We start from the raw sequence: 18559 nt of genomic DNA on the forward strand, positions 1-18559 counted from the left end.
TGTCCAAACCAGTTTTTAAGCATGGTACTCTGTAATTAAGTCTTAACGTAGAGACATGGAAGCAAAGATGGCATCCAAGCCAGGCCACTCAGTGTTCCATTACCAGAAGTGGATCTGCAATCATTCATCACAATCGTTCCACTCTTTTAAACTAGAGGGCTCATGTATCGGCTTTCCTCTGACTGGATAGCACACAACACATTCTGACCCTCCACCCACTATTTCCAGAACCAGCCAGACACACAATCAGCTTTCAACCTGGATCTGGCTGCACACTCCAATTGCATTTGGCATTCTAGGCCCCCGTTCCAGACTAACAAGTCAACCACAGACTTATACAGCACAGAAACAGGCTCTTCAGCCCAACTTCATGTCATAAGTGATAGAAGCAGAATAGGCCATTCGGCCCATCAAGTCTACTCTACCATTCCATCATGGCTAATCTATCTTTCTCTCTTAACCCCATTCTCGTTTTCTCCCCATAATCCCTGACACCTGTACTAATCAAGAATCTATCCACCTCAGCCTTAAAAATATCCATTGACTTGCAATGAATTCCACAGAATAATCACCCTCTGACCAAAAAAAATCCTCCTCATCTCCTGTAAGGAACATCCTTTTACTCTGAGACTATGACCTCTGGTTCTAGACTCTCCCACTAGTAGAAATATCCTCTCTATCCTGGGCATGCCTGCATAACTTGTCCATGCCAGTCCCATTTACCTGCATTTGAGCCATATCTCTCTGTTTCTTTTAAAAAGTGTTGATAAAAAAGATACACAAATTGTTGGAGTAACCAAGTATGTCAGGCAGCATCTCTAATCAAAATTTTCTCTGCCATTTAAAATTTTGAGCAACGGAAATCTGGATCATTGGAGTTTCACTGTATTGGCAAAGTACATGCTCATGTTATAAATGTCAATATGGTTTGACTTATTTTAAGGCAGAAGCCGGCGAACAATAAGGAACATTTTCAAATCTCGTAAAAATACAGTTTACTTAAGGTTAAGGTTCAGATTTTATCAGTAAATTTGTGTATCCTGAGAAACAAGGAACGCAGATGCTGGTTAACAAAAAAAATAAAGGCAGTGCTGGAGTAACTCTGCGGGTCAGGCAGCACCTCTGGAGAACATGGATAAGTTCTTCAGCCTGAAGAAGGGTTCCGAACTGATACGCCACAGTCATGTTCTCTACGGATGCTGCCTGACTCGCTGAGTTACTCCAGCACTTTGTGTCTTGTTGTCTGAGTAACAAGGGTCCTGTTAAACCAAAGAAAGTGACAGGAATAATTAAAATTCACGAATATACATTGGTAGTAAGGATGAAAAACTGGATTAAATTTCAACTTACTTTTGCCAACAAGTGTATTTTGAATTGTATCTAAAAAAGATCTCATCAATTTAACATTTTATGCAGCTTTCAACAATACTATAATAAAGGGAAGCCTTCATTTTTTTCTGAATTGTGTTGAAATTAGAAGACTCTGACGACAAGTTGGTAAGAATGTGCAGAATTGTCTAGTCTTCCCTCAAAACTCTGGCCCTGACTTCTTGAAACAAACTCAACCATAAAAAAGATGTACTGGATTAGGTGGCTGGATTTTAAAATAACATCTTAGAGCTGGGCGGCACACTGACGCGGCAGGTAGAGCTGCTACCTCACTGCACCAGAAACTCTTACCTTGGGTGCAGTCTGTGTGGAGGTTGCACATTTTCCATGTGACCACGCGAGTTTACCTCCAAGTGCTTCAGTTTCCTCCGACATTCCAAAGACATGCGTATTTGTAGCTTAATTGTTCTCTGTAAATTATCCCTGGTGTGCAGGGAGTGGATGAGAAAGTGGGATAACATAGAACTAGTATGAACGGGTGATCGATGGTCAGCGTGGAATCCATGCTGTATCTCTAAACTAAACCTATAAAGACATTGCAACCATATGACAAGTGTCATGATATACAGGTTACTTGAAAGTACCACACACACAAATAAATTGCAGAGATTCAATTGCTTCTGTTTAATTCCAAATTGTACTGGACTCTGATCTCTTAGGGCTTAATAACAAGATATCAGAACCGAAGAGTTACATGGTAAAATTACAATTATAAATAGTTGAGATCTTCACTTCCTGCATTAAAATCAAAATGAATGCAATTTATACAGCATAGTAATTTATATCCAACATTGATTCTCTCTTATATATGTGACGCCAAAATTAAGCCAATGTACCATGAAAATTGGAGGCCAAAAACAATGTTAACTTCTTCATATAAACAAGTTGATTGAAATTATCTTCAAGAAATCATAACTGATTGAGTTATGTTGACAAGCAAAGGATTAGCCAATGTAAGCATTACAGCTAAACCTTGCAGGAAAGTCATGCACACTGCAAGTCTCCATTTTAGCAGCATTAAATTCGACAGTTACCTTTGAAAGTCACAATGTACAAATTGGGGAAGGTGTATGCTGCCGATCGACTTGCCAATAGGTTCATGGTGTTCAAGGCAGTGGTGGATTTTCCAGAGCTTGCAATTCAGGACACCTCCACAGCTTGGCGCAACTCGTCAAACAACGGTGCAAGCTCCTTTTCCAAACTGACAATCAATCCTTGAAGACAAAATGCAACATCATCTGATAGTGTGTGATCAGATTAACATGCATCTGCACTAAGTGGGCAATTTGTCCCTGAATCCACACGACCCATTCACTTGCCTTTTACTGTATTTATTTCTCGGGAGTATTCACTGCAGCACACTGGCATTCACCAGTCAGTAGTGAGTATAGAATATGTGGGAGGAACTGCAGATGCTGGTTTATATTGAAGATAGATACAAAGTGCTGGTGATGTTTCTGGTCGGAACCCTTCTTCGGACTCACTTCAACCAGAAGAAGGGTTCCGAACCAAAATGTCATGCATGATATTTCTCCAGAGACGCTGCCTGACCCGCTGAGTTACTCCAGCAATTTGCATCTATAGTGAGTACAGAAGTTGGGAAGTTACAGGTTGTATAAGAGAATGGTGAGGCCACATTTAGAGTATTAAGTTCTAGTTTTGGCCACCATGTTCAAGGAAAGGTGTTGTCAAGTTGGAAAGGGTGCAGAAATCTACAAGGACGTTGCCAAGACTCAAGGGTCTGAGCTATAGGGAGAGGTTGGGCAGGCTAGGACTTTATTCCTTGAAGCACAGATTTATTAGGAACTTGAGGGGTAACTTTTATTTTTACACTAAGTGTGGTGGATATATGGAACGAGATGCTGGAGGAGGTAGTTGAGGTAGGTACTATCAGAAACATTTAAGAGCCATTTGTCAGGTACATGGATAGGACAGCTTTAGAAGGTTATAGGCCAAGCGCAGACAGGTGGGACTAGAGTAGATGGGTCATGTTGAACGGTGTGGGCAAGTTGGGCCGAAGGGCCCGTTTCCTTGCTGTATGACTATCGCATACACTTCTGATCACCACATTCCAGGCAGGATATGGAGGCTTTGAAGAGGACGCAAAAGAGGTTTACCAGAATGCTTCCTGGATTAGATTGTAGTAGCTAATAAGAGAGGTCGGATTAGATTGTTTTGTTCGGAGCGTCAGAGGTTGAAGGGGGACCTGATATATTTAAAATTATGAAAGGCACAAATGACACCAATTGGTTTCCATGACAAGGTGGACCAAAGGGACTATTTGCATGCTGTATACCTCTATGTGTCTAAATTTAAAAAAAAGATACCTTTAAAACACAATCAATTTAAATTTTAGTTTAGAGATACAACAGGGAAACAGGCCCTTCGGCCCATCGAGTTCACGCTGACCAACGATCTCTCATAACTAATTCTATGTTATCCCAATTTCGCATCCTCCAGACTAGGGGTCAGAGGAGATAAAAGGGAATTTAAGGAATCGGGGATGGAAGATGAGATTAAAAATGCAGGAAAAGTAGCAGTGTGACTGAGAGGGTGAAAGTGGGAGAAATCGGTATGCACTGGAGTTGGGGGGCGCACAGGAAAGGGAGCGCTGGTAAGAGGTATGACTTGAAATTGTATATTGTCCATTAATTTGCCAGCTAAGGAGCAGCACTATGGTTAGGAAACTAAAAATGGAACTTGAAGTGATTTTGGACTGATGCAGCAATGATGTACCTGTGTTGGCAGTGCTGTTGGCTATGAAGCTGACAACCAGAGGCAACCGATTAAACTGTACAACCTGCAAAACACAATGAAAATAGTTTCAGCATAAACATTTACACTTTTGCCACAAAGGTCACCTCCACCAAAATCAGGATCCGTGAACACCATCCGTCACCCCCAGCAGCCACCTTGCATGAGGGGAATAGATAAGAGTGAATGCACTGAGTCTTTACCCAGGGAAGGGAATCAACCTGAAACACATAGGTTTATGGTGAGGGGAGGAAAGATTTCAAAGGAACCTGAGAGGCAACATTTCACTCAGAGGGTAGTGAGTATATGGAACAAGATGCCAGAGGAGGTAGTTGAGACAGGTACTATAGACCCACATACTGCAAGGAAACAGGCCCTTCAGCCTAGCTTTCCCACCCCGAGCAAAATGCCCCAACTAAGCTAGTCTCACTTGTCCCCGTTTGACCCTTATCCCGCTAAACCTTTTCTATCCAAGCATACTATAGCAGCATTTAAAAGACATTTGGACAGACACATGGATAGGAAAACTATAGGGATATGTGCCAAATGTGAGCAGGTAGGATTAGCATTGATTGGGCATTTTGGTTGGCATCGACGAGTTGGGCCGAAGGGCCTGTTTCCTTGCTGTATGACTCCATGACAATGGTGTGGGGAATTTAAAGGAGAGTATTAATTATTTTATTGCTTATTTAAATAAAAATAAAAACTGAACAAAAATAATTACCTGGTAGGAATTGTAATAGCAAATGATGCTCTTGTTCTTTGAAAGTCCCAGCTTGCTTCCTTGATCTGTTGCTAAGGCGAAGGTGGAGAGGAACCCAGGTCTCAGCGCATGCTCTGGTGCATTGTCATTAGCAACTGAACAAAAATAACCCGTGGAGACAATTAATTTCAACCACACCAACAGCATTAATGCAGCAGTTAATCTGGAGAGACACATTAAAAATGGAAGATCCTTGCAAACATGCTTGCCAATGGCAAGCTGCCTGCTCATGCACAAGAAAGGGGCGAATATGGCTTTCAAAAATCACCCCTGCAACATCCCATATCAAATCTTTATGTTTTTTCCTTGAAAGTGGCGTCACAAATAGACGAAGAAAGCTTTGGCACATTGCCTTCATCAGTCACGTAGATGGGGCAGGTTGGTCGGCATAGGCAAGTTGGGCTGAAGGGCCAGTTTTCACGTTGTATGACTACATCATTCTATCTGGGAAGGGAATGGATAGGCAACGTTTCAGGTTGGCACCCTTCTTTAACCCAAAACGTCACCTGTCCATTCCCTCCACAGATGCTCTCTGACACAATGAGTTACGTTCAACCTTGTTTTGTTCAAGATTCCAGCATCTGCATTTCCTGGCATCTCTATTGAATCATTCCTTCACTGGAACCGCAAATGGGGCAACTGGCCAAACTTGTAGTCAGCAATCAGTCCACTCGCTTGCTTCAACTACCTCACGATCCCTTTCACTCACAGGGTGTAATATGTAATGTTCTAATGTTGCAAAACTAAGATAGATTTCCAGTAAATCAATCCAGCAATTTGTTCTTGTGATTTATTTTAACATTTGAGGAATCATGCCAGAGTTTTCATTAAAGATATTTCTTACAAACATCAATCTCCTGTTGTTAGTAGGTATTAAATTGTAATTGGAAAAATTCAAGATCAGGCAGAATTTATGTTAAACAAGCAACCGATAGCAATCTTAGTTCCCTCCCAATTTTTCACCCAGTCTCAGACAGAAATAAAACATCCCACTGTACTATTGAACAAGGACCCTTTATTAAAACAGAGGATAGTGGGTATATGAAATGAGCCACCGGAGGAAGTAATTGACGCAGATACAATTAGAACAATAAAAAGACATTTGAACAGGTACACGGATAAGAAAGGTCACGTGGCTTATAGGCCAAATGTGACTAGCTGAGATGGGGCATCTTAGTCGGCATGGACGAGTTGGGCAGAAGAGCCTTTTTGCATACTATACGACTCACAGATTCTATATCAAATGCTGGTTACAGCATCCTAATTGTCTTATATCAACCACATACAAATTCATAAATTGGTGGCAAAGCAACAAACAGAGAATGGGAGATGGCAAGAGAATGGGGTTGAGAGAGGGAAAGGTAGATCAGCCATGATTGAACAGACTTGATTGGTAGAATGGCCGAATTCTATAACCTATGAACTTATGAAAATAGAATGCGTACATATCCATTTTAGATGTTTTGGGACAACCTACAGTAGTAATGATTCTACTATTACACCAGAGCACCCACAGGAAGCCCAAGAGAGAACAGGGAGAACAAACAAGGGCCATACAGTCAGCTCCAGAGCGGAGAATTTAAACCGTGACAGTGATCAGTAATGCTTTCAGACCACGAACAGAGTTACCCAAATTGGAAATATATATGCCATAATTCCAGGTTCTTTAATTACATTTTTATAAAGAGGCGAGGCAGTGGAAGAGTTGCTGCCTTCCAGCGCCAGAGGCCAGAGGCCAGAGTTGGATCCTGACTACGGGTGCTGTCTGTACATAGATGGTACGTTCTCGCTGTAACCACGTGGGTTTTCTTTGGGTGCTCCACCTTCCTCCCACACTCGAAAGACGTGCTGGTTTGTAGGTTAATTGGGTTCTGTAAATTGTCCCTAGTGTGTCGCATAGAACTAGTGTATGGATGATCGCTAGTCAGCATGGACTCATAGAAACACAGAAAATAGGTGCAGGAGTAGGCCATTCGGCCCTTCGAGCCTGCACCGCCATTCAATATGATCATGGCTGATCATCCAACTCAGTATCCTGTACCTGCCTTCTCTCCATACCCCCTGATCCCTTTAGCCACAAGGGCCACATCTAACTCACTCTTAAATATAGCCAATGAACTGGCCTCAACTACCTTCTGTGGCAGAGAATTCCTCAGACGGCAGAGAATTCCACAGACTCGGTGGTCCGAAGGGTCTGTCTGCATTCTGTATCTCTAAAAAAACTTTTTTTAAACTATATTGTATAATCAAGATTATACAATATATTGCAGCAGAAGTGCAGATTTAATGAGAACCATGAATTACCTTTAATCACAGGGACCCCATCCCTGTCAGACACAACAATAGCATGAAGGCCCTCGACACTGTAAGATAATCACAATTATTTAGCCACTTGCAGCAAAAGTCAAAACATTGAAATTCATGGAACTAAGGAACATTTACGCGAATGAAAATTAAACCTTTCCCATTCTATGCAAATCAAATATTTATAGTTTTAATCATACCCCGTTCACCATAGAAAATTCCACATTAAACCATAGATTTCCAGAGATACCACCTGACCCACTGAGTTACTCCAGCACTGTACCTCTTTGATATAAACCAGCATCTGCAGTTCTTTGATTCTACTAAACCATGATGTTGCCTGGAATGAAGTATTGAAGTTATCGGGAGAGATTGGATAGGGTGGGCCTATTCTCACTGGAATGTAGGAGTCAGGAGTGACCTAAGAGAGGTTGATAAAATTATGAGGGCATAGCAAGAATAGATGTCTTTAAATGCAGGGCTGGGAATTTTAAAAGGATGTTTAAAGTGTGCGGGGAGAAATTTAAAGGAGATCTGAGGGGTAAATTCTTCCACACAAAGGGTGGTGAATACCTGGAACAAGCTATCAGATGAGGAAGTGAAGGCAGTGTGGCGTCGGTTATGACCCCGGATCAGCAATGAACACACTTGCACACACAGCGAGGTGAACTCGGCTTTATTTCCAATAACAAACAAGGGCGCCTAGAATCATCCAACAACTTCCTCTCTCCCCCTTCTGGCTGGGTTTATAAGGTCAAGGATCAGATTAATTGGTCCAATGGCCCATAATCGGATCTGGGCTGCGGCTCGTTTGCCTGCGGCCGGGATCGGAGCGGACGAATAGCACCTCATATTTCACTTGGGCACCTTACAGCCCAGCGGCATGAACATTGCACACCTTACAACCCAGGTCTCAACCCGAAATGTTACCCATTCCTTCTCTCCAGAGATGCTGCTTGTCCCACTCAGTTACTCCAGCATTTTGTGCCTATCTGCGGCTCCAGCCTACACACCAGAGGTATGAACGTTGATTTCTCTAATTTCAACTAACCCTTGAATTCCCTCTCTCCCCCTCTCCCACCCTAGTCATCCTACCAGTTCCACTGTTCACATCCCCATATCCCTCAGTTATCATCTCTTCCTCAGCCAACAATGGGTCCTTATGGGCTCCACCTATTCTTGGACATCTGCTTTGTTCTGGCCTTTTCTTACCTCCAGTTCCCTCCACTCTACTTTCAGACTGAAGAAGAGTCCCAACCTGAAACATCACCCATCCTTTTTCCACCTGTTTCCACGCTGCATCTCGAGAGAACATCGATAGCTAACGCTTTGGATTGGGACTCTTCTTCAGTGGGAGAAAAAGCTTGAAGAGAGATGGGAGCAGGACAAAGAGTGGCAGATGACCACACGAGAGGGGGGTCTGATAGGTAGATGGCTGGACAAAGTTCAAAGATGAAAAACCAGAAGCTGTGAGACAAAAGGAATGAAGAATTATAAATTGTGAAGCCAGAGAAAGGAATGTGGGTGGAGGGGGAGGGGAGAAATAGGTGCAAATCAGATGGGGCACAGGGTAAATGATGGAAAGAAAAAAGGGGAAGGTGAGGGGGAGAAAGGGAGGGGAGGGGGATGGGGAGGGAAAGGGGTTGTTGAAGGTTCAATGTTCATACGATTCGGTTATAAGCTATCCAAGCGGAATATGAGGTGCTGTTCCCCCACTTTAGCAATGGATCATGCCCAGGACAGTAAGATCAGTGTGGGAATGGGAAGGGAAGTTAAAATAGTTAGCAACAGGAAATCCAACAGACCTTGGCAGACCGAGCGCAAGTGTTCAGCTTGAGCTTTACATCTGCCATGGACTCAAGGCTGCATTAACGAGTCCCTTTTTCCGCTGAACATTATGATACCATGGTTACAATATCAGTTCCAAGACCAAAAAGGCGGGCAGGAACCCCAGATCTTGCTACAACCATCCTTCCTCTTGCCCTGCAAGGCTGAGTCACGTTTTAACTTGCTTGGTGACATTGTCTTTAGCTCAGGTGACTCCTTGGGAAGAATGAACTCAGCCATAGAGTCATACAGTGTGGAAACAGGCCCTTCGACCCAACTTGCCCATGCAGACCGACATGTCCCATCTACACTAGTCCCACCTGCCTGCGCTTGGCCTCTCAACCTGTCCTATCCATGTACCTGTCTAATTGTTTCTTAAACGTTATAATAGTACCTGCCTCAACTCCCTCCTCCGGTAGCTTGTTCCAAACACCCACCACCCTTTATGTGAAAATGTTACCCCTCAAAGTCCTATTATATCTTTCCCCCCCCCTCACCTTCAACCTATGGCCTCTGGTTTTTGATTCCCCTACTCATCACGGATACTGGTGATGTTTCGGGTTGGGTCTAAAGAAGGGCCCTGACCCGAAACGTCATCTATGCATGGAATAGGCAATAAAGGTAGATCAAGGTTAATCTGTGAAATTCATTGCCACAGGCAACAGAGGAGGCCAAGTCATAGGGTATTTTTAAAGCAGGGATTGAAAGGTTCTTGATTAGCAGGGGTCTCAAAAGTAATGGGGAAAAGGCAGGAGAATGAGGTTGAGAGGGAAAAATAGATCAGCCACGATTGAATGGCTCGATGTGCCAAATGGCATAATTCTGCTCCTATGTCTTATGAAGACCTGGGTAGCTGATCAACCCTTAACACATGAAATGCAAGTATTTGTATCACATCTGTGTCATGTCCTTCACCATTTATAACACATTGACTCTTTGTTTAGAATAATTACAGGCAATGAGATGACAGCTCAAGCTAGTTTGTCTAAGAGTACGTCATTAGTTGGCTCACATGGACTATTGTGGGTTACAGATCAAAATGAGAGAAACTGAGGTGAAATTACTGCTTCAAAAAGTTTAAATATAAATGGCCGATTGTAACAAATCTACAGCCATAACGGACAGATATCTACTTCATTGTAAATTTTATATCCAATAAAGTGGCCAGAAAAGATAAGAGATTTGAATTTGTGGAAGAGAAATTTTAGAAAGTAATTGAAAAGTAATGCAAAGACAGCAGTTAAAATATATATTAAATAAATACATTGTATGATTATTCTCACTACGATCTTAACTTCAAAATAGATTTGCACACAAGAAAGAATATATATTTTTACCTAGGCAACTGTTTGTAAAGGTATCTTTTCAAGTCCTGCACAAAAGAAAACCATAATTAAATATTTTGCTTATAATGACACATTGTAATTTTTCAATTTAGATCAAGAGTTCGTTCAAATTTCTGAATGCTCCAGTGTTGGAAAAGCCATTAAAGATTTTAACTCATAATATAAATGGCTAGTTAATTGCAGACATTACACAAAATCAATTTTAAACTGTTGTTTTTAACTGGTCAATCTAGTTACAATAATTTAAGCACATTCTGCAAATGTTAAAACATGAAAATAGAACAGTACGGCACAGAAACTGGCTCTTCAGTCTACAATGTCCGTGCCAAACACAATGCCAAGTTAAATTTCTGCCTGCATGTAATCCATACCCATCCGTGTTCATGTGCCTATCTAAAAGCGAACTCTGCCGGCATACAATCCACACCCTTCCATTCCCTGCATATCCATGTGCTTATCCAAAGTCTCTTCAACACCACTATCGTATCTCTCTCCACTACCACTCCTGGCAGCCTGCTCCAAGCACCCACAACCCTTTGCATAAATAAAACTTGCCTGGTACATCTCTTTTAAACTTTGTTCCTCTCACTTTAAATCTATGCCCTGTAGTTTTTTACATTTCTACCCTGCGAAAAAGGTTCTGACTATCCATCTTAGTTATGCCTCTTAGAATTTTATATACGGAACTTCATCAGTTCTACCTTGTAAATATAAACAATGTAGGGTTCAAGTTTAGAAGGAAGTTGTATTTTAGAAAATACAGTGGAAGGACATACAGGTATGTAGGTAAATTGGCTTGGTAAATGTAAAAATTGTCCCTAGTGTGTGTAGGATAGTGTTAATATGCGGGGATCGTTGAAGAGGGTCCTGACTCGAAACATCACCTATACATATTCGCTTAAGATGCTGCCTGGCCCGCTAAGGTGCTCCAGCACTGTGTCTTCATTTGAAAACCAGCATCTGCAGTGCCTTGTTTCTATATTACAGGGGTGGTACCTCATTGGTCTCTGCTTCCAAAATCTGATTTACTAGTTTCAATGGGCCTGAATGTTTGAAGGCCATAACACTGCGGTCATGTATCTACCACCAGATGATATTTATCATTGCGCAGATTATGCAGAATGAAAGGCAAGGACAAATAAATTTAAACAACCTTTACAACTAAGCTCTGACCATGTTTAGATCTACATTTCAGTATCTTATTCAAACCAAGACAAAAATCAAGGACAGGGATGGAGTTAGCAGACTCGAACAACAATCTGGCTCAACCTTCCAGGGATTTCACTGAATGAAGTTAAAACTCAATGAAAATAGAGGAAATTGAACAGAGGAGAAATTAATCAGTAAAAAAAGTTTAGTTTAGAGATAAAGCAAGGAAACAGAACCTAAGGCCCACCGAGTCCATGCCGAAAATTGATCCTGGCCGGGTTCGACCCTTCCACAGGTGCTTGTATGTGTTCGCCCTGTGACCACGTGGGTTCCTCCAGGTGCTCCGGTTTCCACCCACATTCCAAAGGCGGCAGATTTGTAGGTTAAATGGCTTCTGTAAATTGTCCCAAGTGTGTAGGATAGAACTAGTGTATGGGTGATCACTGGTCAGCACAGATGGTGGACCGAAGGGCCTGCTTCCATGCTGTATCTCTCAACTAAACTAATGTGCAGGTAGATATGAGATGGTCTTGGCATCATGTTCGGCACTGACATTGTGGGTCAAAGGGCGGTTCTTGTGCTGTGTTCTCTGTTCTGGCGCTGTGAGGCAGCTGCACTACCAGCTGCGCCACCACTTTCAAACGTGGCATAAAGCAAATCTTTTGTCACAGATATTTTGTCTACATTCTGCACACACCGTTGTAGAAATGTAAAATTATGCCTCAGAGTCAAGCCAACTACCATTGCTGCAATTTTAGTTTGGAATATGGAATTAAAAATATATACCCTGCCCGTATGCTCAACAGATGTCACGCACAACAACATAATATTAGTACACAAAATGCTGGGGTAACAGCAGGTCAGGCAGCATCTCTGTAGAAAAAAATATAAGTAATGTTTCGGGTCGAGACGTCTGAAGAAGGGTCTCAACCCTGAAATGACACATTCTTTTTCTTCAGAGATGCTGCCTGACCTGCTAAGTTACTTCAGCACTTTGTGTCTATTTTCAGTTAACCAGCATCTGCAGTTCCTTCCTAAACATAACATTAGATTTTGGTCTGCTTCTAAATTTGCTGTATAGATTATATTGAGAACAATCACTGTTTCACACGAGCTTGGATGAATAGTGTAGTAAGTGCATATCGGAGGATTACTGGAGCATTCATTTGCGTCATAGTGCTTGGAAGTCAAAAGCATTATTTTCATACAATGGCGGCAATTTCCTTTTAGAAATTAATAAAATATTACTTACATCAGCCATTTTTTCTTTACTTCACACAAGGTGAACTCGATTCTGAAATGTAGATGAGCATTTAGTTATTCTTCTTGCAATTACATTGAAATAATCATGTAATTTACATCATCTGTCCATTTTCTTTCACAGATGCTGCCTGACCCAATAGGTTCCTCCAGCACTTTATTTTTTGTTCATCATACTTAACGTTCACTTAATGAGTGAGCCCAAATCAGATACAAAGAGAGTGAATGAACCTTTAAGAAAAACAGTATATTTATTTTAAACTTTGTATTAGGCGTGAAAGTAAGTTCTGAAATATGGAATCGTTTACTTGCATTTAGTTGCTGTGAACACAATTATCTTGCAAGTACCTCCATGGGTTCAGTATTCCATCTCCAACATCCGCCAGCCTACAACTCCTAGGCATGTGCTCCTTCAATGTTAACTTCAGCACCCCCAATTCTAACCACACCACTGATGACTTCAGCAACCTTGTTGTTCAGCAACTGAAGGTCCCAGGAGGCCACGGCCCTAGCGTAGTCAAAACTCTAGACCTGGCAGATCATGGCTTCAGGGGGAGCATGCCGAGCCGGACGGCGCGGCTGAACACAAGACCCGGCGGAACTTGGCTTGCAGGAGGCAGTCGCTGAGCAGGTATCCTGCTCGTTGGGACCCGGCGGACCACCGGCCTGAGAGGGGGAAGCTGCCGTGCCGCCCCTGCTCGTCCCCTGAAAACCAGAGACCCGGAGGATGGAGCCAGTAAGAGGAGAGAGAACCGAGGTCTGGCCTATTGTGCTCTTGTGGTCGGCTGTGGGAGGCACCCTCGGGGAACAAAGGTGGACGGCCAAGGACAGGGACGTGGCGTCCAAGGAAGGCGATGGCTGGCGGCCCACAAAAGCATGAGGGCTGCCTGAACAGGCATTGCTCTTAAGAACTAGATCGTGGACTTTGAAGATGGCACCAAAACATGGCATCTGTTGCATGCGAACAGTAGATTATTACTGAACTCTTGCTAATTGTGGGTAGGGGGCATGACAAATCTCTACTGGATTGTATGAAGAAGAATTTCACTGTTAGCACTTTGCACGTGACAATAAAAGCACCATTGATCCACTGAACCATCCCCAACGCCACAGATATTCTGCTACCCCCAACTTTCTCATTTTAGATGCTCCTATACTCAAACTAAGCAGAAAGAACTTATGTATCTTGGTTTAAATTTTTTATTTTGTGAACATTGAAACTTTTCTACACGATAGGTGCTGTGCAAGTTGCTACTGTCTTGCAAATGAGACATTTTTTTTCTTTCTTGTGCCTACTATCTAAATAAAACTACCCAATTAAAATTGTCTTTTGCTAAGGAACCCAGATCTTTCGCAATTGACATGAGGTTATCCAATCGTTTTATTTAGTCATAGAGCTGTATAGCATGAAAACAGGCCCTTTTACCCACCAGTTCTTGACCAAGTTAGCATACTGGGCCAGTCACATTTGCCTGCATTTGGCCAATATCCCTCTAACCCTTTCCTATCCATATGTGTCCAAGTGCCTTTGAATTACAGGTGCACAACCTTTTATCCGGAGTTCTGGAAACCGAAAAGCTCCGAAAACCGGACATTTTCCCCAGGATGTCGTCTGCACACCAAAGCTCGCGTTTGGCGCCAAACTTGACCCGAAACGACCCACGGTCAACCCAGGTCTGTACTACTGTAGCGACTGCCTCCTCCCCGGAGATCGGGGAGACACTTAAACATCTGTAAATCATTGCTTAAATGTTAGTCAGTTAGTTTGGAGGGCTTTTATGTGAAGGGGGGGGGTGAAGGGGGAAACTTTAATTCTTAGTCCCCTACCCGGTCGGAGAGGCGGGGAGCGGGCAATGCCTTACTGGGTCGCCGTGCAGTAAGCTCCGGAGCGCTGTGGCCGCCGACTCCCAACATCGCGGAGCTGGGGCTGCGGGCGTCCGATCGCGGGCGGCGCCGGTTGTAGCTCCGACCCCAGCAACTCTACCCCTGGCTGCGCGGCGCTCCAAATCCAGCGCCGCCCACGGCCGGACGCCTGCAGCCCCAGCTCCGCGATGTTGGGAGTCGGCGGCCACAGCGCTCCGGAGCTTACCGCACGGCGACCCGGTAAGGCATTGCCCGCTCCCCGCTGGTATCCCAGCGTTGTGGCCGCCGACTCCCAACATCACGGAGCTGGGGCTGCGGGCGTCCGGCGCTGGATTTGGAGCGCCGCGCAGCCAGGGGTAGAGTTGCTGGGGTCGGAGCTCCAACCGGCGACGCCCGCAGCCGGACTCCCGCAGCCCCAGCTCCGCAATGTTGGGAGTCGGCGGCCACAGCACTCCGGAGCTTACTGCACGGCGACCCGGTAAGGCATTGCCCGCTCCCCGCCTCTCCAACCAGGTAGGGGACTAAGAATTAAAGTTTCCCCCTTCACCCCCCCCCCCCCACCACATAAAATCCCTCCAAACTAACTGACTAACATTTAAGCAATGATTTACAATGATTCCCCGGTCTCCGGGGAGGAGGCAGCCGCTCCAGACTTTTCAAGCCGCCCGCGCTCTACGCTATTCTTCAATTCCGAAATACGAAAAATTCCAAAATCCGAGAAGTGTCTGGTCTCAAGGCTTTCGGATAAAAGGTTGTGCACCTGTATATCCATTTCTATAACTTCCTCTAGCAGCTCATTACCCTCCAAGTGAAAACGCTGCCCCTGGTTCCTCTTAAATCTCTCCCCTCTCATCTTAACATAGAAACATAGAAATTAGGTGCAGGAGTAGGCCATTCGGCCCTTCGAGCCTGCACCGCCATTCAATATGATCATGGCTGATCATCCAACTCAGTATCCCGTACCTGCCTTCTCTCCATACCCTCTGATCCCCTTAGCCACAAGGGCCACATCTAACTCCCTCTTAAATATTGCCAATGAACTGGCCTCGACTACCCTCTGTGGCAGAGAGTTCCAGAGATTCACCACTCTCTGTGTGAAAAAAGTTCTTCTCATCTCGGTTTTAAAGGATTTCCCCCTTATCCTTAAGCTGTGACCCCTTGTCCTGAACTTCCCCAACATCGGGAGCAATCTTCCTGCATCTAGCCTGTCCAACCCCTTAAGAATTTTATAAGTTTCTATAAGATCCCCTCTCAATCTCCTAAATTCTAGAGAGTATAAACCAAGTCTATCCAGTCTTTCTTCATAAGACAGTCCTGACATCCCAGGAATCAGTCTGGTGAACCTTCTCTGCACTCCCTCTATGGCAATAATGTCCTTCCTCAGATTTGGAGACCAAAACTGTACGCAATACTCCAGGTGTGCTCTCACCAAGAGCCTGTACAACTGCAGTAGAACCTCCCTGCTCCTATACTCAAATCCTTTTGCTATGAAAGCTAACATACCATTCGCTTTCTTCACTGCCTGCTGCACCTGCATGCCCACTTTCAATGACTGGTGTACCATGACACCCAGGTCTCGCTGCATCTCCCCTTTTCCTAGTCGGCCACCATGTAGATAATAGTCTGCTTTCCTGTTTTTGCCACCAAAATGGATAACCTCACATTTATCCACATTATACTGCATCTGCCAAACATTTGCCCACTCACGCAGCCTATCCAAGTCACCTTGCAGTCTCCTAGCATCCTCCTCACAGCTAACACTGCCCCCCAGCTTAGTGTCATCCGCAAACTTGGAGATATTGCCTTCAATTCCCTCATCCAGATCATTAATATATATTGTAAATAGCTGGGGTCCCAGCACTGAGCCTTGCGGTACCCCACTAGTCACTGCCTGCCATTGTGAAAATGACCCGTTTACTCCTACTCTTTGCTTCCTGTTTGCCAGCCAGTTCTCTATCCACATCAATACTGAACCCCCAATGCCGTGTGCTTTAAGTTTGTAAACTAATCTCTTATGTGGGACCTTGTCGGGGGGAGAGAGGGGTCTGTGTCCCGGGGGGAGAGAGGGGTCTGTGTCCCGGGGGGGAGAGGGGTCTGTGTCGGGGGGGGAGAGGGGTCTGTGTCTCCGGGGGGGGGGGGGGGGGGGGGGAGTGTGTCGGGGGCTGTGTCCCGGGGGGAGTGTGTCGGGGGCTGTGTGTCGGGAGGGGGAGTGTGTCGGGGGGGAGTGTGTCGGGGGCTGTGTGTCGGGGGGGAGTGTGTCGGGGGGAGAGAGGTCTGTGTCCGGGGGGGGAGAGGGGTCTGTGCCCGGGGGGGAGTGTGTCGGGGGCTGTGTGTCCCGGGGGGAGAGGGGTCTGTGTCTCCGGGGGGGAGTGTGTCGGGGGCTGTGTCCCGGGGGGGGAGGGGTCTGTGTCCCGGGGGGGGGGGGGGCTGTGTCCGGGGGGGGGAGTGTGTCCGGGGCTGTGTGTCCCGGGGGAGAGGGGTCTGTGTCGGGGAGGAGAGGAGGGGGGGTTCGGGTCCTGGGGCGGCTGCGGTCAGCTGACCTCCGGCCGGAGGTGCTAGAAGCTTCCAGTGAGCCGCAGTCGCCGCTCCGGGGGTCGGGACACGTTCAGCATCGGCTGCTCCAGCGCCGGCCGCCCGGCCCCTCTTTCCCAGGTGCGGCCACTCAGACCCCGGCGCGGCCCCTCTTTCCCAGGTGCGGCCACTCGGCCCCTCAGCCCCCGGCGCGGCCGCTCGTTACCTGACAGCGATCCGATGCGATGATCCGACCGGAAGTGCCCGCCTTGGCGCTGGATCACGTGAGGGGGGGGGGGGGTGGGTGGGTCCGCTTCACGTGACGGGGACGCCGACGCTGGGCTGCGGCTGACGTCACCAGCCGGCCCACGCTGCCTGGTCCCCGGCTCCGCTATAGGATCTTTGGTCCCCGGGCCCTGGAGTCCACAGGCGCTGCCCGACCCGCTGGGCCGCTGCTGCACCACTTGGTTCACAAGGTATTGGGCCATTCATCCCACCACCATTCAATCGTGGCTGAGCTCTGCCTCCTGATCCCGTTTTCCTGCCTTCTCCCCATAATCCTGGCTCGAAGGGCCGAATAACCGACTCCTGCACAGATCTATTTTCTAACCCCTGACACCCGTTCTCATCAAGACGTCTGGACTGTTCATTTTAATTTATTGCCACATCTACCCAGGTACAGTGAAAAGCTGCAATACATACAATCGAGTCGTCCACAGTGCACAGATACACGATAAAGGGAAAAACGGTTAATGCAAGATAAATTCAGTAAAGTCTGATTAAAATGATCCAATCCAAGGGTCTCCAATGAGATAAATAGTAGCTCAGGACTGCTCTCTAGTTCGTCAGAGGATGGTCCAGTTGCCTGATAATAGCTGTGAGGAAACGGTCCCGGAATCTGGATATGTGCGTTTTAACACATTTGTGTACCTCGTGCCTGATGGGATAGGGGAGAAGAGAGAGTGACCGGGGTGAAACTGGTCCTTGATTACGCCGGTGGCCTTTCTGAGGCAGCGTGAGGTGTGGGGTCAATGGAAGCAACTGGCCGCTGGCACCCGACATCAGAGCCATATTCCAAAAATCTGGGCCCTGGTGCCAACTTTGAGAAATAGATCTGGTAAACACACAAGAGTCTCTTGCCCAGAGCAGGGGAATCTAGAAACAGAGGACATAGGTTTCAGATGAGGGGGGGTAAGATTTAATGGGAACCTGAGGAGTAACTTTTTCACACAGTGGTTGTTCGGAGTATGGAACGAGCTGCTGGAGGAGGTAGTTGAGGCAGGAACTATCACTTTAGACAGGTACATGGATAGGATAGGTTTAGATAGAAGGATGCGATCCAAACGCAGGCAGGTGGGACTAGTGTAGATGGGCCATGTTGGCCGGTGTGGGC

General features: G+C 45.6%; 1 protein-coding gene across 1 annotated transcript; it reads right to left on the minus strand.

Annotated features, from left to right (window-relative positions):
• Nucleotides 1-1989: 1989 nt before the first annotated feature.
• Nucleotides 1990-17453, minus strand: lamtor3 (late endosomal/lysosomal adaptor, MAPK and MTOR activator 3). Its single transcript, XM_033022904.1, has 7 exons — nucleotides 17393-17453; nucleotides 12785-12826; nucleotides 10375-10409; nucleotides 7211-7269; nucleotides 4868-5001; nucleotides 4126-4189; nucleotides 1990-2603 (listed from the first exon to the last, which is right to left on the minus strand). The coding sequence occupies exons 2-7, from the start codon at nucleotides 12791-12793 to the stop codon at nucleotides 2530-2532; spliced, it is 375 nt and encodes a 124-aa protein (XP_032878795.1). The 5' UTR covers nucleotides 12794-12826; nucleotides 17393-17453; the 3' UTR covers nucleotides 1990-2529.
• Nucleotides 17454-18559: the final 1106 nt, after the last annotated feature.

This window comes from Amblyraja radiata, chromosome 1 (assembly GCF_010909765.2).
Source record: "Amblyraja radiata isolate CabotCenter1 chromosome 1, sAmbRad1.1.pri, whole genome shotgun sequence".
NCBI classification, from domain to species: Eukaryota; Metazoa; Chordata; class Chondrichthyes; order Rajiformes; family Rajidae; genus Amblyraja; species Amblyraja radiata.